Consider the following 21,180-nt stretch of genomic DNA (forward strand, 5'->3'; position numbering starts at 1 on the left):
TCAGATGCACATTCTCTCAGAACCCATGGTGAAACTCCATCTGGGCCAGCTGCTTTGTTCTTACTGACCTCCTCTAGCATATTTTCCACTTCATCTCTAGACACCTCTATCCGCTCGTATGTTGTTCTCTGGAATTCTTATTGTGTCTGGTTCTCTGAAGATTTCATTTTGTACAAACACAGTTTGGAACTTTTCATTTAATGTTTCACACATTTCCTTTTCATTTTCTGTGAATCTGTTTCCCATTTTCAACCTCTGAATATTATCCTTTACCTGCAATTTGTTGTTTATGAATTTGTAGAATAGGCCCGGTTCTGTTTTACAATTATCCCTTATCCCTTTTTCAAAATTTCTTTCTGCCTCTCTCCTTACTGCCGTATAGTTATTTCTCGCATCTTTATATTGCTGGTATGTTTGGGGGTTTGGCCTCTTCTTATACTGATTCCATTTTTGTGTCTTTTGGTCTCTGGCCCCTCTCACAATTTCTCTTGAACCAATCCTGTTTTCTGGCCCTGCATCTCTGTTTTGGTATGAATGTTTGTGTGCCTTCCTCATATATTTTTAAAACTTTGGCATACTTTTCATTTACTTCCCTGCCTAGCAACAATTCTGTCCAATTACACTCGTTAAAAAAATTTCGAAGTTCCCCATAGTGACCTCTCCTTAAATCGAGTTTATCAACTGTTTCAATGTCCCCATTTTCTTCTAGATGATATCTTAAAGCATAATCAATGTCTAACAGGACCTGATCACTCTTTCCCAAGGGAGGAAGGTACTGGATGTCAAATATCTCTTCTTCTTTCCTGGTGAATACTAGATCCAGTACTGACGGTACATCTCCTTCCCTCATTCTTGTGGCCTGCTTCATGTGTTGATACAAGAATGTCTCCAGAATGAGGTTCACAAATCTGCATGTCCAAAAGTCCTCCGTTCTTGCTTCATAGGCCTCCCAGTCTATTGCTTTAAAGTTGAAGTCCCCCAGTATCAACAGTCGTGATGTATCTTTATCTGCTTGTACAATAATATCTCTCATGACCATTATGAGGCCCTCTCGTTTGTCATCCAGTTTTTCCTTTGTCCATGTGTTGCTTGCTGGTGGGCTGTAAGCATTTACAATTATCAGCTTATCATCCCGATTCCAGACCTGCAATGCCATTGTCAATATCTCGAGGGTTTTCAAATATTAACACTCTTACCTTCAGGTGTTCTTTCACCAGCACAGCCACTCCTCCTCCCTTCCTAGTTTTCCTGTCACATCTCCAAACTGAGTAGCCCCTTGGGAATATGACTTCATTTATTATATTTCCTTCAAGTTTCGTCTCTGATAATGCGATAATACAGTATCTGGAACTGTAAGCTGGATTATATCTTGCAACTCCAAAGTTTTTGACCTCACTCCATCTATGTTGGTATATACAATTTTCAGGAACATGTTCCCTTTTCCTTTGCTCTTTATTCCCCCTTCCATTACTGATCTTGTTGCTTTGTTTTTATGTACCATTTCACAAGCTTTCCAGTCCCTGTCACTTTGTAGAAAAAAGAATTTGTCTTCTTCATTTCTATCTCCATTTAGACGTTTTGCCTCAATTAGGTTCACTTTCAGTTTTTCTTTGTCTTCCTTGGAGAGGTCTTGTCTTATTGACCAAAGTTTGCCAACCTCATCACTCTGCAATTTCCTGGCATTTCTAAGCACTTCCATCATGTTTTTCACTCCATTAAACGTCACCCTTAAGGGGCGGTTCTTGTCTTTCTCATATTTTCCTATTCTTCTAAAATCACTGACATTTTCCTTTGAGCCTTCTCCTAAACCTACAATTTTTTCTATGATTTTCATCTCTTCTGCTGCTTGGTCCAGCCTAGATGAAATTTCCTTCTCTAAACATCCAAAAATGATTATGGACTTAGTTCTATCTGCAGTGTTTTGTACTAGTTTACTGTTGGTAACCAGTTCTTTCCTAATTGCTTGACGAATTTCTGCTTCTTGTTGGTCATTTCTGGTTTTGACTTCCGAACACACTTCTTTGATAGTCTCTTTCTCTTTTACAACTTGAGCATATGTCGCTTTTATTTCTTCTTTATACTTTTCTAGTTCTTTATTTACCTCCTCTATGTGAGTTGTCAGTGAAGTTTCCAGTTGGAGATCCTTGTCTAACTCTATATTAGCTCTCAGGCTACCTTGGAGTTGTTCACCATATGAGTCTATTTTCTTGTTTATTACTTCAAAGTCACCACACTTCACTTTCCAAACCTCATTTTCTTTCACTAGTTTCTTGGTGTGTGTGTGTGTGTGTGTGTGTGTGTGTGTGTGTGTGTGTGTGTGTAATTACCTAAGTGTAATTACCTAAGTGTAGTTACAGGATGAGAGCTACGCTCGTGGTGTCCCGTCTTCCCAGCACTCTTTGTCATATAACGCTTTGAAACTACTGACGGTCTTGGCCTCCACCACCTTCTCACTTAACTTGTTCCAACCGTCTACCACTCTATTTGCGAAGGTGAATTTTCTTATATTTCTTCGGCATCTGTGTTTAGCTAGTTTAAATCTATGACCTCTTGTTCTCGAAATTCCAGGTCTCAGGAAGTCTTCCCTGTCGATTTTATCAATTCCTGTTACTATTTTGTATGTAGTGATCATATCACCTCTTTTTCTTCTGTCTTCTAGTTTTGGCATATTTAATGCTTCTAACCTCTCCTCGTAGCTCTTGCCCTTCAGTTCTGGGAGCCTATTTTCTAAATTTATTTCTATTTTCTAGTGTGTGTGTGTGTGTGTGTGTGTGTGTACTCACCTAGTTACTCACCTAGTTGTGTTTGCGGGGGTTGAGCTCTGGCTCTTTGGTCCCGCCTCTCAACCGTCAATCAACAGGTGTACAGATTCATGAGCCTATCGGGCTCTGTCATATCTACACTTGAAACTGTGTATGGAGTCAGCCTCCACCACATCACTTCCTAATGCATTCCATTTGTCAACCACTCTGACACTAAAAAAGTTCTTTCTAATATCTCTGTGGCTCATTTGGGCACTCAGTTTCCACCTGTGTCCCCTTGTGCGTGTTCCCCTTGTGTTAAATAGACTGTCTTTATCTACCCTATCAATCCCCTTCAGAATCTTGAATGTGGTGATCGTGTGTGTGTGTGTGTGTGTGTGTGTGTGTGTGTGTGTGTGTGTGTGTGTTGTGTGTGTTCTGAAGGTTCAGCTCTCACCGCCATTCTCATTCCGCGAGTGACTAATGCCCGGGTGGCTGGCCTGTCGCACTTCTTTCCTCTTCCACGGAGTGGATGGTCATCGCTGTTTTCCTTCGGCTTTGCCGAATGTATGGGTGCCTGGAGGTGGATTTCTTCACATCGGCATAATCTCTGTGTCTCCCATTGTTTGTGGAACTATTCCCCGACTTCGAGGTTCTCGCGGGGGAGGATTTTCGGCAGGACTGGTCGCAGTGGGGTTATCCTGTACCTCTTCCCTCTGGTCCAGCTGTTGCTCTGGGTTCTGACTCGGTTGGAATCCTATCGAGGAAGAGTTCTTCTCCTGGCTCCATGGTGGCCGACCCAGCCTTGGTTTCACACGTTGCTTGCTCGGTGTCTGATCGCCGACATTTTTCCGTGGCTCCGCCTATTTCAGGTGGTCAGGCTGGTAAGGTGCCTCGCTGGTTCAGCTTCCTTCTCCGCATTACGTGTCTGGCATTTCTGACACGTGTGTATCTCCATTTGTATGGTGATCAGGTGGTTTCTTTCGTGGTGTCCCACTGCAGTTTTCATCTCGGTGACAGCATGCCGTCTTTGACGGTCTTTCTGCCTTTTCCTGTCGCTGTCGGGTTTTGTTGGTGTCGAACCGGGTTGTTTCGTTCTTTCTCTCTTTACTTTTCCTGGATCTGCATCGTGCCGAATATTGTCACTGTGTCGTGCGTTGTTGGCGGAGCCGCTGCAGCTTGCTTTTGGGGTGGATGTCCCTTCCACTCCGTTCTGCTAGCTGTTACATGGGTTTTCACCTTTGGCCTGCTCTTGCGCTGCCTGAGCCTTGAGTCTTTGGACTGGCATCTTTCCTTTCTTCTTCACCTTGGTTTGTAGTGGTCCCTTCGGTTTTTGCTTGTTTTTGATAGGTCGCTATGATTTTCCGGTGAACGATGTGGCAGCGAGCTTCCGGAGTGATCCGTTGGTTGTGAATGCTTGGTTGGTTAGGCCGCGGGTGTATCATGTGCTGTGTCCGCTGGCAGCTTTACGCCACTTCCTGCGGGTCATTGGGCCCAGATTCACGAAGCGGTTACGCAAGCACTTATGAATCTTTTCTTAACCTTTGGCAGCTTTGTTTACAATTATTAAATAATTAATGAGCTCCAAAGCACCAGGAGGTTGTTTATAAACAATAACAGTTGACTGAGAAGCTTTCATGATTGTAAACTGTTTAATAAATGTAACCAAAGCCGTCAAACATTGAAGAAAGATGTACACGTTCGTTAGTACTTGCGTAACTGCTATGTGAATCTGGCCAATGGTTCTGTGTTGGTGACCGTGCTCTGGGTTGAGTAGGTTTCTCTGGTTTTAAGTTCCAGGGTCCGTGTGTGTCAGGTTGTCCGCAGTGTCGACGTACCGGCTTCCCGGGCACTGGCTCAGAAACTAAAGGTTTCGTGCCTGTGCCCTTCAGTGTTAATGTAAAGAGTGTCTTTTATACTCTATTCATGTACAGTATCAAGTGAACACTGTTGTATCCTTTATATAGCATTAAATCAATTAGTTTTGTATATTTCTCTAAGATGATTATTTTTTCAGGTACAACTTTGTCAAGGGAAATGGCCAGTGGTCACTAAAAAGTGTTGACGGCTCTTTTGATAATAAAGTTATAAACTTCAAGGTTAGTACTTCTTAGATTCAGTCACATGTTCATTTATAGTATTGTGTGCGTTCTTTCTCCTCACCCTTCTCTCTCTCTCACTCTCCTCCCTTCTCTCTCCTTCCTTCTCTCTTTTCTGACTTATCCCTCTCCTCTCCCCTTGTTTTTCTCTCCTTTCTCTTTGGTCTTCTCTCTCTCTCCACTCTTTTTTTTCTCACTTTCTACTCCGCTCTTCTCATCCCACTGTTGCCCTACTCCTTACTCTTGCACTCTATTCTCTCTCCACATTATACACGACACATTCTACTAACTCCTCACTCAGTGCTCACTCAGTGCACTCCTCACTCAGTGCACTCCTCTCACTGTGCACTCCTCACTCAGTGCACTCCTCACTCAGTGCACTCCTCTCACTGTGCACTCCTCACTCTGTGCACTCCTCTCTCTGTGCACTCCTCTCTCTGTGCACTACTCTCTCTGTGCACTACTCTCTCTGTGCACTACTCTCTCTGTGCACTCCTCACTCAGTGCACTCCTCACTCTGTGCACTCCTCTCTCTGTGCGCTCCTCTCTCTGTGCACTCCTCTCTCTGTGCACTACTCTCTCTGTGCACTACTCTCTCTGTGCACTCCTCTCTCTGTGCACTACTCTCACTGTGCACTACTCTCACTGTGCACTCCTCTCTCTGTGCACTCCTCTCTCTGTGCACTCCTCTCTCTGTGCACTCCTCTCTCTGTGCACTACTCTCTCTGTGCACTACTCTCTCTGTGCACTACTCTCTGTGCACTCCTCTCTCTGTGCACTACTCTCTGTGCACTCCTCTCTCTGTGCACTACTCTCTCTGTGCACTACTCTCTCTATGCACTACTCTCTCTGTGCACTCCTCTCTGTGCACTACTCTCTGTGCACTCCTCTCTCTGTGCACTACTCTGTGCACTCCTCTCTCTGTGCACTACTCTCTCTGTGCACTACTCTCTCTGTGCACTACTCTCTCTGTGCACTACTCTCTCTGTGCACTACTCTCTCTGTGCACTACTCTCTCTGTGCACTACTCTCTCTCTGCTCCCCCCACTCCTCTCTTCCCTTGCTCTTTCTTGTGTCTCAAGAGTGGGTTTTAACATTTATCTTTTCCTTTCAGCCTGTTAATACGGACATCAGTGGCATCCCATTAGGGATGTCATACTCGTGCGGGCAGAAGGTATACCTCTACCACAAGGTCAACTCGACTGATCCATCTAATGAAAACCCTGAAGTCTATGAGATGATCCTCAATGGTGTCCAGGTATGAAGAGTACTCAACAGTTATTAATATTATTTTGAGGTTCATTTTTGGTTTCTAGCAAACATGAAATCTGTTATTTGACTTAATGTGGTTACAATTATAACAGCTAGGCTGCAGGGGTCATAATTGGTATTATAATAGTACGTGTTTATCTGAGGGGCCTTACCGGACTTCCCTCTATTTGACGGAGGACTCGGTGCCGAGTTGTCGCCGAGCGAAAGTGTTAATTAAGCAGCTCGGTGTTGACAACGATGTTGAAAAACTCTGAGATGAGAGTAGTGTTGAGACTCCAGCTCTTGAGGTCTTCCTTGTCCATTGTTGGTCCCCGTGACTCTTGCTCCCATCTTCCTTATCTAACCTGTCTTTATATTTTGGCCCTCCCCAGAAAGTAGCAGTCCTGCTCGATACTCACGCTCCTCTCATCTGTCCCCGTGTCACCTGCTCTAGTTCTCCCTCCCCTCATCTGTCCCCGTGTCACCTGCTCTAGTTCTCCCTCCCCTCATCTGTCCCCGTGTCACCTGCTCTAGTTCTCCCTCCCCTCATCTGTCCCCGTGTCACCTGCTCTAGTTCTCCCTCCCCTCATCTGTCCCCGTGTCACCTGCTCTAGTTCTCCCTCCCCTCATCTGTCCCCGTGTCACCTGCTCTAGTTCTCCCTCCCCTCATCTGTCCTCGTGTCACCTGCTCTAGTTCTCCCTCCCCTCATCTGTCCCCGTGTCACCTGCTCTAGTTCTCCCTCCCCTCATCTGTCCCCGTGTCACCCACTCTTGTTCTCCCTCCCCTCATCTGTCCCCGTGTCACCCACTCTTGTTCTCCCTCCCCTCATCTGTCCCCGTGTCACCTGCTCTAGTTCTCCCTCCCCTCATCTGTCCCCGTGTCACCTGCTCTAGTTCTCCCTCCCCTCATCTGTCCCCGTGTCACCCACTCTTGTTCTCCCTCCCCTCATCTGTCCCCGTGTCACCCACTCTTGTTCTCCCTCCTCTCATCTGTCCCCGTGTCACCCACTCTTGTTCTCCCTCCCGTCATCTGTCCCCGTGTCACCCACTCTTGTTCTCCCTCCCCTCATCTGTCCCCGTGTCACCCACTCTTGTTCTCCCTCCTCTCATCTGTCCTCGTGTCACCCACTCTTGTTCTCCCTCCCCTCATCTGTCCCCGTGTCACCCACTCTTGTTCTCCCTCCTCTCATCTGTCCCCGTGTCACCCACTCTTGTTCTCCCTCCCCTCATCTGTCCCCGTGTCACCCACTCTTGTTCTCCCTCCCCTCATCTGTCCCCGTGTCACCTGCTCTAGTTCTCCCTCCCCTCATCCGTCCTCGTGTCACCCACTCTTGTTCTCCCTCCTCTCATCTGTCCTTGTGTCACCTGCTCTAGTTCTCCCTCCCCTCATCTGTCCCCGTGTCACCTGCTCTAGTTCTCCCTCCCCTCATCTGTCCCCGTGTCACCCACTCTTGTTCTCCCTCCCCTCATCTGTCCCCGTGTCACCCACTCTTGTTCTCCCTCCCCTCATCTGTCCCCGTGTCACCTGCTCTAGTTCTCCCTCCCCTCATCTGTCCCCGTGTCACCTGCTCTAGTTCTCCCTCCCCTCATCTGTCCCCGTGTCACCCACTCTTGTTCTCCCTCCCCTCATCTGTCCCCGTGTCACCCACTCTTGTTCTCCCTCCTCTCATCTGTCCCCGTGTCACCCACTCTTGTTCTCCCTCCCGTCATCTGTCCCCGTGTCGCCCACTCTTGTTCTCCCTCCCCTCATCTGTCCTTGTGTCACCCACTCTAGTTCTCCCTCCCCTCATCTGTCCTTGTGTCACCCACTCTTGTTCTCCCTCCCCTCATCTGTCCCCGTGTCACCCACTCTTGTTCTCCCTCCCCTCATCTGTCCCCGTGTCACCCACTCTTGTTCTCCCTCCTCTCATCTGTCCTCGTGTCACCCACTCTTGTTCTCCCTCCCCTCATCTGTCCCCGTGTCACCCACTCTTGTTCTCCCTCCTCTCATCTGTCCCCGTGTCACCCACTCTTGTTCTCCCTCCCCTCATCTGTCCCCGTGTCACCCACTCTTGTTCTCCCTCCCCTCATCTGTCCCCGTGTCACCTGCTCTAGTTCTCCCTCCCCTCATCCGTCCTCGTGTCACCCACTCTTGTTCTCCCTCCTCTCATCTGTCCTTGTGTCACCTGCTCTAGTTCTCCCTCCCCTCATCTGTCCTCGTGTCACCTGCTCTAGTTCTCCCTCCCCTCATCCGTCCTCGTGTCACCCACTCTTGTTCTCCCTCCCCTCATCTGTCCCCGTGTCACCCACTCTTGTTCTCCCTCCCCTCATCTGTCCTCGTGTCACCTGCTCTAGTTCTCCCTCCCCTCATCCGTCCTCGTGTCACCCGCTCTAACTCTCCCTCCCCACCAGAGATGATAGTGGCTATCTCTCGCTACCATAAGGCTACCATTCCTGTGTCTGTCAGTGAGAGATGTATACCTGGTCCCTCTGCTAATTTGTCCTTGACAGGTAAGAAGGCATTAGTCCTTGCCCCTCGGCTATTTCCGGCACCTACTCCCATCTCGGTAGTTGAGCCTTCTGACCTCGTTACAAGAGTCCCATCGCCCTCGTTCATTCCTCTGCTGGTGCCCCTCATCCCAAGCACACTGTCATTGCCGCCGCTTTTTAGCCCGACTTCCTTGACCAGCCCTCCCCAGTGCCGCTTTCCTTACTGAACCCTGTTGACCATCTTTGCTGACATTATCTGTGCCCCCCTACTCTGATTCCTCTTACCCTCATCCTCATCTTCCCCCAGTTATGTGCTCTTTGCCTTATTATTACTTTCTTTTGTCTTGTCATCACTGTTCTTTACAATGATCTTCAGTGGAAAACCTGTGGCTTTTATGCCAATTTCTGCGAGCTGCAACTTTTGACCTCAGTTTTCACTCCTTTGTGTCTTTAGAAACCAATGGTTGGCAATCATCCAGGTTGATTCCAGTTATTCCTTTCTCTCCTCCCATTCAGCTTCTGGTAACCCTAACTTTACTGCTCTCTTGATCTGGAATGAGGTTCTTTTTGTGGGGGGGGAGCCCTGTCGGCTTCCCGGAGCTATCCAGGCTAATATTGTGAATATTAGACTTTGGCATCAGTCAATATGAATGGAGTTCTTAGGCCTACCGGGGACCACAAGCCAGATTCTGGCCCTCCTCAGAGAGGCACGAGGAGCAATGGCCTATAGAAACCCCCGTGTGATTGGAAGCATTCTATGTCTACCATCGACTGGGTCAGGCACCCAGAAAGGTAGGCGTCCCAAAACAAACCCCTATTCTGGTGAAAATTGTTACAAAAACTGAACAAGTGGATAGAACTCTCCAAAAAGAAGCGAGCAAATGAGCATGACGTCACACGTCGCCTCGCTGCTGTCTACGCAGCTCCTCCATCCCCAGGAGGGGGAAGGGGGAGCCCCAAACCCCCCTGCCGGCCCATCCACCCTTCAGTTCTAAGGCTGATACTAAAGGCTAAGGTCGTGTGCTCTGGCTCTGGAGATTTTCAGCACTGTTCTTGGCGTATGGTGACTGTCCTCTAGGGGTGCGTGAGCCAGAAGTAATTCTACAGTACTCGGGCTGCATGCGCCTAGGGTTATCGTCCCTAGGTGCCCTGTAAGGACTATTCTTTGGGGCCACCTTCCACAAGTTCCTTGGGGCCGGTCTCTGCTGGGCCGATTTACTGCTTGGTTTTTTGGCCGCCCTTTGGGTGCTTGGGGGCTTTGTCTTCCTTGTTTACTTTAGGGTAAAAGGCAGTTTGCACAGGTAAGGGGGCGCAGTGTGCTGCACAGCTTTTTACCGTTCATAGCGGCCGGCTCTGTTCCTTTTGGGTACGTTGTCTTCTTGCGGGGTTTTCTTTTCTTTTTGTTTTTTGCTTGGTGGGGGGGGGGGGTCTGCCTTGTGTTGCCCCTTTGTGCCTGTCCTGAGCACGGTTCTCTTCTGGTGGTACCCCTCCCCCCCCTGCTAGGTCCCCGTGAGTGTACACGTCCCTGAGGTTCAGCTTTAGAGTGTTGCTCAGTAGTTTTAGGCGCCGGTTAGCAGTACCCTGCCTGGGATTTCCCGAGCGTGAATTCCGTCTCGGGACCCTAGGAAACCCCCAAGGGGGGCACACGGGTTCGATGGATGGGACCCCTGAGTCCCTTCTCGCTTTGTGCAAGTTCAAGGGTTGCTTGGTTCCCATGTCTCAGGGTGACCCTCACTGTTTTTTTGCCTCCGTTGGGTTGATGACACTTTCGACCTGGAGTCCTGTGAGTTTTGTGGCTTGCTGGGGACTCAGTTTACCCAGTCTAATGATAATCTTCTGCGGGTACAGGCGGTGCAGGTGTTGCATGTGCATTTTAGGTTGTTGCAATGCACCAGGTTGGTTGTTTACCCGGATGCCCCGAGGCTGCCCCGTTTTGTGTATAGGGACCTGGACTTGGGGATGCTGTTCGCTTTGGCCTTGGTTCAGTCCGCACCCCTTTGTCCTTCCTCTCCTATGGTTCACTCTGGTCCCCCCTCCCCTGCTTCCGGCTCTGAAATGTCTGAGGGTTTTGGAGTCGGGGCAGGGTCTAGGTGGTCTTGAGATTTGGGCAGTCTCGGGGGATGCCTCTTCCGGTGTGGCAACGGAGGCATTCGAGTCTGATCTCCCTGCTGAAGCCTCCGGATCTGACCAGTGGGCCCACTTCCGCCCGGCTTACATGGCTGCGCCGGCCTTTTCTTTTGAAGCCGGTGCTTTGGGTGACGACTCGGCTCCGGGTCCTGCGGTGGAGGATTCTGGGGCGGGGGAGGGGGCAGACTTGGGGGCCTTGGACCCCGTTGGACCCCACCTGGGTTTTTCTGTCCTATGAGCGGGGCTTACTATTACAAGGAATGGGGTTTTCCTTTCTCCCTCTGCATATGAATTGAATTTGATGTCTGCCCCTCCCCGGGTTCGGTTCCGTGTCCCCCTGGGTGCGTCGGTTCCATCCTTCCGGAGGTTTTCGGCTTCCTGCATCTAACCGTCTGCGGTGCGGGCAGCCCTTGCAGCTTACCTCCTGTGCAACCCGAATTATGCCTCTGTTATGGATCCGTCTTCTTTCAGGTTTGGGGTGTTGTTCCCTTCTGGGTCTGTTACGAGGTTCCGGAGTCGTCCTGGCTGGCAGACTGTCCTGTGTTTGCTTTGGAGGCATGGCATTCCTTCTGTCGTTCCCGCATGCTTGAGTGGTGCGAGGCTTCGACGGTGGTTCAGGTTTTTCTGGGGGGGACCTTGAGCACCTCAATAAGTGCTTGTTTGCCCCTTCCCTTCCCTGGGGCAGGGGCAAACTGTTGGCATCTTGCAGCTCCATGTGCAGGTTCCCTCCCTTTCGACTGCGCAGGTTGCTTAGGACTTGCGTGCCCGTGGCCTCTTGGCTTCGGCCTTGCGTTTTTTTTCCCTCCTGGAACTGTCTTCGGACTGGCTTGCAGAGGATGTGGGGACACTTGGGGCTGTTCCTGAGTCCGGTGGCATGGGCTCGGCGGCTCGCTTGTCGACTGCCTTATTGAAGCTCTTTGTGCTGATCCTGCGGGATGTGGTTTTGCTGTTTTATGCTTCCCGGCTCACATGTCGGCAGGCGGTGCTTGCCTCCTCTTGGGAATCAGCCTGGGCCCTGGCTCTTCGGATGTCCTCTCCTTTTTGTCCTCTGCTTTTTGTGGATTCTGCCGTGGTGCAGTATTTGCAGGCTGCCTCGGCTAGTTGTCGTCCTATGTCTGACTAATTGGTTCTCCCGGGAAGGGGGGAACCTTCCCGGAGGGGTTATGCCAGGGCTCGGGATTCCTCTCGTCGGGGTAGGCCGCTGGTGCCAGTTTCGGGTCCTGCCCCGCCTTCGGACCCGCCTTCGGACCTACCTTCGCCTGGTCAGCGCGGTGTTCACTCTGTGCAAGGTTTGGGGGTCTCGTAAAGGGGGCCGGCCCTTTTGCGGTTTCTCATTGACCGAGTGATGGGGGGGGGGGGGACTTGTGCTGTTCGCTCACGCCTTGTTCCATGATTTGTGGGCATTTCTGGTCGTTTCTTTCGGCCTGCAGTGACATTGGGTGGCCCCTCCTCTGTTATACTCAAATTCTGTCAGTTGAAATGTAACCAATCACAGGCAAGTAGGCCTCTGACGTCATGCCAGACAGAGGAGCATCAAGCCATGCTCCCAGCAGCCGCAGTTCTCCATACAGACTCAGAGTAGAAGGACCTAGGCTAGGCCAGATATATACCTTGCTGTCTCGGTCAATAAATATATACAGAAGCGACTACTGTGTCTACATTCTACCCGAACAAGGCAAACGAATACCTCCCTCGGGGGGTTCAGGGCTGGTGGGGCAGTCCTCTTCCCCTGTGCTCTGTCGAGTCGTCTTTGAATGGGTTTGCTTGGGCATGGTCGACATGACGACGTCCTCAGATGGGTTTCCCGTCTGTTCCCAGTACCGAAACGGGACTGTGCGGATCTGAGGTTCATTCTGGACTTGTCCCGTCTGAACCCCTGGGTTCATTGCCCCTCCTTTCGGATGAACACACTGGCCCAGGTTCGGCTCCTGTTGGTGCTGGGCTCTTGGATGGTGTCCATGGACCTCCAGGATGCTTATTGGCACACCCCGATTCATGCAGGGTTCAGGGACTGGCTCGGTTTTGTTGTGGGGCATCAAGGTTACCGCTTTCGTTGTCTCCCATTTGGGTTGAACCTGGCACCTCGCGTGTTCACACACCTTACCCGGGTCATGGTGGCCCATCTGAGTCTTTTTAGGTGTTTGGGTGTTGGCCTACCTCGATGACTGGCTGATTTGGGCTCCCAGCCGGTCCTCTTGTCTGCTAGCCAGGGATTTGGTTCTTGTCCAGCTCACCAGATTTGGGTTTTGGTGAACTGAAGGAAGTCCCATCTGGTTCCCTCCCAGGTTCGGACCTGGCTGGGTCTTGTGTGGGACTCTCGGACCGTTTCCTTGTCTCTTCCTCTGGAGTCTTTCCTATGGCTATGGTCCTGCATGCACCTGTTTCTGGAGGGCTCCTGGGTCACCCGGCAGTTGCTCTAGGGTCTGTGCAGGAGCCTGAACTTCGCGATGATGGTCTACCCGCCGGGTCGGGTTTGGCTTCTTCGGCTGTTCTGGTTCCTTTGGAGACGTCCCTTCTGCCACTCTTGCGATTGCTGGGTTCGGATCCCGGGGGCCTTGCGTCGGCTGCTGTGTCACCGGCTTCCTCTTTGGGTTTTTCGAGGTTCAGTGCCTTGGCGCCTGCCCGAGCCCTTGCTCAATGTTCACGGACACATAGTCTCTTAGCTGGGGCTTTGTGACCAGTGCTCACCAGTCCGGCTAGGGACGGAGAGGTCCGTCCTTCCATCAGGCCCACAGCACGGTGCTGGAGTTCGCGGCAATGTGGTTTGCTCTTCAGAGGGTTCGGGTCGCCCACGGATTGACGATCCGGCTCTATTCGGACTGCTCCCCAGTGGTTCATTGCCTGAACCAAGGGGGTTCGATGTGATCCTTGGTTCTTTGGCGCTGGTCGCTTTGGGTGACAAGTCTGCTGAGTTCTCAGGTTTGGCTCTCCTGGCTGTCTGTGCGGGGAGTGTCCAACGTCTTGGCGGTGGGCTTGTCTCGTTTCGTTCCCCTGTCCACGGAATGGATGGTCGATGCCGACTCCTTCTCCGGCAGTATGAAATTTCCTGGCGGTCCTTCCGGGTTCTTTTTTTATACTCCTCGTCATTGTGCTTTGCTTTCTGTTCGGGTGGTGGTGTCCTTTCTCTCTTGGTTGTTCCAGGACAGTCATCTTATGCTGAATAATGTCGCTTCGTATCGTGCGGGGCTGGCAGATCCGCTTCAGCTTGCTTTCGGTATTGATGTTACGTCTGCACTGTTTCGCAAGCTGTCTCGTGTGTTGTTTCACTTCTGGCATGCTCATGTGCCGCATGAGGCGTCCTGGTCATTGAACAGGATGCTCTCTCTTCTCTCTCCTCCTTGTTTTGTTGTGGCCCCTTCGGTTCAGGAGTGTTTCTCGAAGGCTCTTTTTCCTGTTGGCATTGGCCTCTGGGGGCCGGGTTGGGGAGCTTCATGCTCTCCTCCGGGGCAGGGGTTTCTGCTCTTTTGGTCATGGCGATTGGTTTGTTCGTCTGCAGCCCATCTCCTTCTTTTCTGACGAAGAATGAGACGGCTGCTTTCCAGAGGGGCCCCTTGGGTTGTTGATGCTTGGCTGGTCAGGCTGGGGGTGCATCATGTTTTGTGTCTGGTTGCGACCCTTCCCTGTTATTTGCGCGCCACGGCTTCTGTGTCCGTGGACACGCTTTGGGTTGATCCGGTTTCCCTCCTTCCCTGTTCACGGGTGCGGGTCTCCCAGGTCATCCACAAGGTTATTAACGGTAGCCAGCCTGCGGTCTATCCCTGTGCCCATTACATTCGTAAGTTCGCTGTGTTTGCTGCCGTCTTTGGCAACATGTCCTGGGCCGACATTCGGGCGCGAGGTTTTCGGAGGTTGAACAGGGTCTTGGTTGCGCGCTATCTCGTGAATTTTCCTGGGCCTAGTCGGGCCTGTGTCGCTTTGGGTCGGCGGTTGCAGCCAGTTGTCTCGACTTCGGGTTAAGGGACTTACCTGGGAGGCAACAACTGCCTCCCGGGTAAGTCCCTAAGTTTTTCCTCTGTGGGTAGTCCTCTGGGGAGCCGAAGGGGCTCCCCCCAGAAAACCAGCGTTGAATGTAATGAAACTCCATTTTCTGGGTGAAACCTGGAGGCTCCCCGGTATCCCTCCCTCTGGTTGTCGGTTTTTCGCTCGTTTTGACATCTAGCCTAAGAACTAAAGGGTGGATAACCAGTGTGGGGGGGGGGGTCTGGGGCTCCCCCTTCCCCCTCCCAGGGAGGGGGGAGCTGCGCAGACAGTGGCGCGGTGATGTGTGACGTCATGCTTGTTTGCTCGTTTCTTTTAGGGGGAGTTCTATCCACTTCTTCGGCTTTTGGTAGCAATATTTTCACCAGAATAGGGGTTTGCTTTGGGACGCTTACCTTTCTGGGTGCCTGACCCGGCTGATGGCAGACACAGAATGCTTCTAACCACACGGGGGTTTCTATAGGCCATTGCTCCCAATGCCTCTCTGAGGGGCCAGGTTCTGGCTCGTGGTCCCCGGTATGCCCACATAACCCTGTACACAAGACTGATGCCAAAGTCTGACATTAGCATCTCAGCCTAGTAAGCTCCGGGGGCCTCCGGCCCAGAAAATGGCATTTCATTACATTCAACGCTGGTTTTTTGAGAGTATTTTCATGTCTGCCATCGACCGGGAGTATCACCAAGAAAGGTAGGCGAACCAATTCAAACTCCCTACTGGTAAAACATTACAGCCTAACACCGAACAGAGCCCAAGAACTTCCCCAAAGAGGAAACAAGAAACAACAAATGTCCACTTAAACAGCATGAGTGGACATTAACAACAGTGCTGACTTCAGCAGTTCATTCTTCGACTGATGTCATATAGAGCAGATGTTACCTCTGGCCTTATTCTTCTGCTTGGATTTTACCGTGTGGTTGTCCCAACTGTGTGGTTTTGTGAGGTGGTCAGGTGTTCTAGAAGTACTCGGGCTGCATGTCTAGGGTTACCTTCCCTAGGCGCCCGGTAGGTACTGCTGGGTACCTACCGGGTTCAGGGATTTCTTTCCTTGTACGTTCGAGATTTCACTCCTGTTGAGGTTGGTGTCACTTGTCATTACCCTCGCCTTTGGGGTTGGGCGGGGGTCATGAGTCTTTTAATCTGGCCCTATGTAGGAAGTGTTGTTGCTGCTGGTTGGGGCGAACGGTGTTAGCGTAGCTTGCATAATCAAGGCGGCTGTGCCTCTCTGGCCTCCGGTTGTTGTGTATTTTTGAAGGTTTCAGATTTTTTCCTTTTCTTTTCCTGGAGGAGGGCTGCCCAGCTTCGGATTAGGTTTGCCTAGGTTGTGTTTGGTGCTCCTCCTCCTCTGGGTCCCTCGAGGTTGCGCATATGGCTTCCTGGGGTCAGTTTGACCAGTGCCTGGGCTCCCAGTCAGGATTCCTCCTCATGCGGGTCCCGGCTCGGAGCGGATATCGAGTCTTCCTAGTCCCCTTTCACTTTGTGCGAGTTTGAGGGTTATTCGTTGCCCTTGTCTGAGGGTGACGATCATCTGTTCTGCCTCCGTCATGCTGCTTGTGGGGTCAATGACACCTACGACCCGGAGTCGTGCGGGACTTGTTCCCCACTTGCTCCACCTGTTCTTCTTCGGAAGACCTTAGGGGTCAGGCAGCGGCTGCTTTACAGTTTAGATTTTTGTTGTTGCAACATGCCCGGTTGAATGCCTCGGAGCCCCGTTTTGGTTTTAGAATAAAATAAGCGTTAAAATAAGCGCCCAGATTTGGGCGTGTTGGTCACTACGACCTGAGTTTTGCCCGCTTCCCCGATTCCTTCGCTGGTGATCGTAGTTCGCCCTGCATCTTCCCCCCTGTTCCTGGCTCTCAAACGACTGAGGGTTTTGGAGTCAAGGCGGGAATTAGCTTGGGACGGGACTTGGATGGCTTTGGGGGCGGCCCCATTTGATGCAGGTTCGGAGGCAGTTGAGCTCAAGCATCCCACTGAGGCTTCCGGGTCTTCCCAGCAGATCCCCTTCTTTGAGGCTTTTACCTTGGACTCTGCCTTTTCTTTAAGGGTGGTGGGCATGGATGTGGGTTCTGCTGGAGGCAGAAACAAAATATGGAGAGTTTCTTTCACCCTGATGCCTCTGTTACCTAGCAGTAGATAGGTACCTAGGAGTTAGACAGCTGCTATGGGCTGCTTCCTGGGGGGTGTGTAACAAAAAGGAGGCTTGGTGAAGGACCGGGCCGCGGGGACGCTAAGCCCCGAAATCACCTGAAGATAACTTCAAGATAAGAGATCTACATTTGTGTTTACCATAGCGAACCACTAAGCTGGTATAGTGAGTCCAGACAATAACAGGTTGCCACACAGTTAAGTAAATAATTAGGTAATATCTTTGTGGCAACTCCCGCCTGACAGCGCGGGTGGAGGAGATCAGCGTGGGACACGCTTCATCTGTCAGCGCCTCAATTTTGCCAGACTTCCTTGCCCTATTGCGGCCAAAATGTGTTGCCTACAATTTTTTTATTATTTTTCCTGTGATCAGGAAACACATTTTAACAGCCTTACAAGAAAGAACAAAGCGACTAAGGGGTTGCCAGGGGTTAGAGTGCTCTGCACACTGCAGTGGTTACGGCCTTAATTTTTCAATACCTAAGTACTTGGAATTTATCACTATTAAACATCATGCTATTTTTCCTCTGCATAATTGAAAACTTTATTTATACAAGCCATTAGTTTTCAGTGTCTTGTACACAAACAGGATCAGTTCAACATCAATTGTGAGAGGGCCAGAGAGGAAAAGATAAGAAAATGTGTTCAATATAGGAAGAAGCCTAACTCACAAACATACCAGCATTACAAACAAACAAGAAACAATTACACAGCAGTGAGAAGAGAGGCAGAAAGGAACTTTGAGAAGGTACAGCAGACAAGTGTAAAACAGATCCAGGCTTTTTCTATAAATTCATTAAAAGCAAGCTGCATGTAAAGGATAAAACCCAGAGAGTGAAAACTGGGAACAGGACTACTGAGAATGAAAAAGAAATGTGTGAAACACTACATGAACAGTTCCAAAGTGTTTGTACATAATGAGGATTTCAGAGATCCGGACCAAATACCAATTCCAGAGCACGCTATAGAATACATAGAGGTATCTCAAGACGAAGTTGAAAAATTACTCGTGGGGCTAGGAGAACATAAAGTGGTTGAACCTGATGGAGTTTCACCTTGGGTGCTGCAAGAATGTGCAACCGAGCTGAGCATTCCATTCCAATTAATATTTCAGACATCCTTGTGCACAGGAATCTTAGCAGATATATGGAAAAAGGAAAATATAGTACAAATTTATACAAATGGTAGCCAAAAGGAACCTCTAAATTATAGACCTGTATCATTAACAAGCGTGGTAGTCAAAACACTAGAAAAAATAGTTAAAGCCAAATGGGTTGAACACCTAGAGAGTGATGAGACAATAACGGACAGACAGCATGGTTTTCGAACAGAAATATTCTGTGTAACAAGTCTAGTTAGTTTTTATGATAGAGCCACAGAGATACTACAGGAAAGGTGGTTGGGTTGACTGTCTATCTGGACCTGAAAAAAGACTTGATAGTCCCACACAAGAGGCTGTAATGGAACATGCTGGAGGGGTGACATCGAGATGTCTGACATGGATGAAAATTTTTCCAACTGACAGACAGATGAGGGCAATAATCGGTGACAATGTATCTGACTGGAGGAATGTCACAAGTGGAGTACCACAGGGTTCAGTTCTTGCACCAGTAATGTTCATTGTCTACGTAAATGATCTACCAGAAGGAATACAGAATTATATGAACATGTTTGCGGATGATGCTGAAATACTGGGGAAGATAGGAGACGCAGACGATTGTAATGCCCTTCAAATTGATCTAGATAAAATAAGTGCTTGGAGTGTCAATTGGCAAATGGGATTCAATATGAATAAATGCCATGTTATAGAATGTGGTATTTGAGACAATAGACCACATACAACTTACAAATTATGTGGAAAGGCATTACAGAACTCTAATACAGAATGAGACCTAGGGGTGGTTTGGATAGTAAGCTGTCCAAACCAACTGTATATGTCCCCTCCCTTTCCAGCCCGTCGCCATCGTGAGGGGGGGACTTGGTGTGCGGCTGCTGGAGTGTGATGCTCCATGGTTCAGCTTGTCCTCTGTCCCTTTGAAGTCTTATTCTCCTGCTGCTGTCCTCACAAATTTTGCTATTGACTTTTTCCTCTTCCTCATTTAATTTTTACTCCCCCCCCTCTTCTGTCTGATTGTTCTGTTCTAACAACCAGGTGTTTGGGAAGATGCACTCTCTTATCCATAGAACAGTGGTACCCGACGTTGTCGAGCGAGGGAATGCTTTTATTGTCAAACTTTGTCATTGTTGCCAAGTCCGATCTCGACGGACTGATGTTTTTAAGGTGGTGATTGCGGGGTGCTGGGGGAATTGCTGACTTAGAGAGCGTGCAAAGATCCTTTACTGCTAGAATCCACTCTATAAGTCATCTTAATTATTGGGACCGATTAAATGTTCTAAATCTGTATTCTCTAGAGAGCAGCCAAGAGATACATAATTTACATGTGGAAGATATTGGACGGGACTGGTTCGAAATCTGAACACATAAATAACATCACACGAGACGAGTAGGCATGGCAGGATGTGCAGAATAACCCCTTTGAAAAGCAGAGGTGCAATAGATACACCAAGATAACTATCGACATCAAGGGCCCGAGACTTTTCAACACTCTCCTGTTACACATAAGGAGCATAACTGGCCGGCATCTCGCAGTGTTCAAGAGAGAACTCGACAAACACCTCTAAAGGAATAACTGATCAACCAGGCTGTGATTCATATGTCAGACATGCAAGCAGCTGAATCCAACAGCCTGGTTGACTGGACGACCAACCGGGAGGCCTAATTGGAGACCGGGCTGTTGATCCCCAGAAGTTACACAAGGTAGACACAAGGTAAGGTAGGAAGGTGGTCTTTTCTTATCTCCGGCAGATATAATACTGTTCAGTCAGATTTTGCTGGATTCCTCCCTGGTCATATTGAAGTTACCTTGATTGACCTTGTGGATGCTGCCACTAAGGAGGTCATTCATGCTTGTAACATTTCCTGTTAAGGGATTCCATATTCAGATTTCTACCCACTCATTCATGTGGCAATTCATGGTCATTGGGGATGTTGTTAAAGGTAATAAACTACATTCTCTTAAAAGTGACCTTTCCTCTCGGCCTAACTCCTGCTACTGTAATAGGCAGTGGGAAGCGGCTTTGGCTTGGCTGCGTATTAGTAACACCTGCCTAATTCATGGTCACTTAATGGACCAATGTCATTCCATTTTGTCCAAACCTCATTGTCCCTTTCACTTATGCACCCTTGTAAATTGCCACAAATTTTTGGCTGATAGTCTGGCTGTCTTAATGTTCCTTGAGGTTAGTCTGGCTGTCTTAATGTTCCTTGAGGTTAGTCTGGCTGTCTTAATGTTCCTTGAGGTTAGTCTGGCTGTCTTAATGTTCCTTGAGGTTAGTCTGGCTGTCTTAATGTTCCTTGAGGTTAGTCTGGCTGTCTTAATGTTCCTTGAGGTTAGTCTGGCTGTCTTAATGTTCCTTGAGGTTAGTCTGGCTGTCTTAATGTTCCTTGAGGTTAGTCTGGCTGTCTTAATGTTCCTTGAGGTTAGTCTGGCTGTCTTAATGTTCCTTGGTTAGTCTGGCTGTCTTAATGTTCCTTGAGGTTAGTCTGGCTGTCTTAATGTTCCTTGAGGTTAGTCTGGCTGTCTTAATGTTCCTTGAGGTTAGTCTGGCTGTCTTAATGTTCCTTGAGGTTAGTCTGGCTGTCTTAATGTTCCTTGAGGTTAGTCTGGCTGTCTTAATGTTCCTTGGTTAGTCTGGCTGTCTTAATGTTCCTTGAGGTTAGTCTGGCTGTCTTAATGTTCCTTGAGGTTAGTCTGGCTGTCTTAATGTTCCTTGAGGTTAGTCTGGCTGTCTTAATGTTCCTTGAGGTTAGTCTGGCTGTCTTAATGTTCCTTGAGGTTGTTGGTCCCTTTATTAGACTCCTGGGTGAAAATGATACCTTTAATACCATTTGCCTTATGTCCTTCGGCTCTCGTATTGGCATTTTGTGTGATATTTAGTACCTCTTGAATATCTAGCAACACACAAAGTGCTACATAGTCTTCCCAGCTTGGTGCCTTCTTTTGATAGTGTACTTAATCCTTCTGGCTCTTGCTGTTGGCTGTAGCAGTGGGGAGCTTCAAGCTCTTTGGTACAAGGGAATTTTGTTCCTATGGACTGAGGGATTGTTGTCTGTTCTTGGTTGCCTCAGTTCTTGGTTGATCGTTGCCTTCATTTTTGGTTAAGAATTAGCTTCAACCTTCCAGAGGCGATCTTTTGGTCCTTGATGCTTTATTTTCCAGCTGGGGAAGTATTGTACCGCCCTGTACTCTCCCACTCATGGTGGGTGGAAGTATTGTACCGTCCTGTACTCTCCCACTCATGGTGGGTG

General features: G+C 49.3%; 1 protein-coding gene across 1 annotated transcript in view; it reads left to right on the forward strand.

Moving 5' to 3' along the window:
* Positions 1–21,180, forward strand: part of VhaAC45 (Vacuolar H[+] ATPase AC45 accessory subunit) — an 84,502-nt gene that overhangs the window by 56,257 nt on the left and 7,065 nt on the right. Inside the window, exons 8-9 of the mRNA XM_069314599.1 lie at positions 4,759–4,840; positions 5,955–6,098. Coding sequence (XP_069170700.1) covers positions 4,759–4,840; positions 5,955–6,098 — 226 coding nt within the window. The remainder of the gene's footprint in view (positions 1–4,758; positions 4,841–5,954; positions 6,099–21,180) is intronic.

This window comes from Procambarus clarkii, chromosome 79, assembly GCF_040958095.1.
Source record: "Procambarus clarkii isolate CNS0578487 chromosome 79, FALCON_Pclarkii_2.0, whole genome shotgun sequence".
Taxonomy (NCBI): Eukaryota; Metazoa; Arthropoda; class Malacostraca; order Decapoda; family Cambaridae; genus Procambarus; species Procambarus clarkii.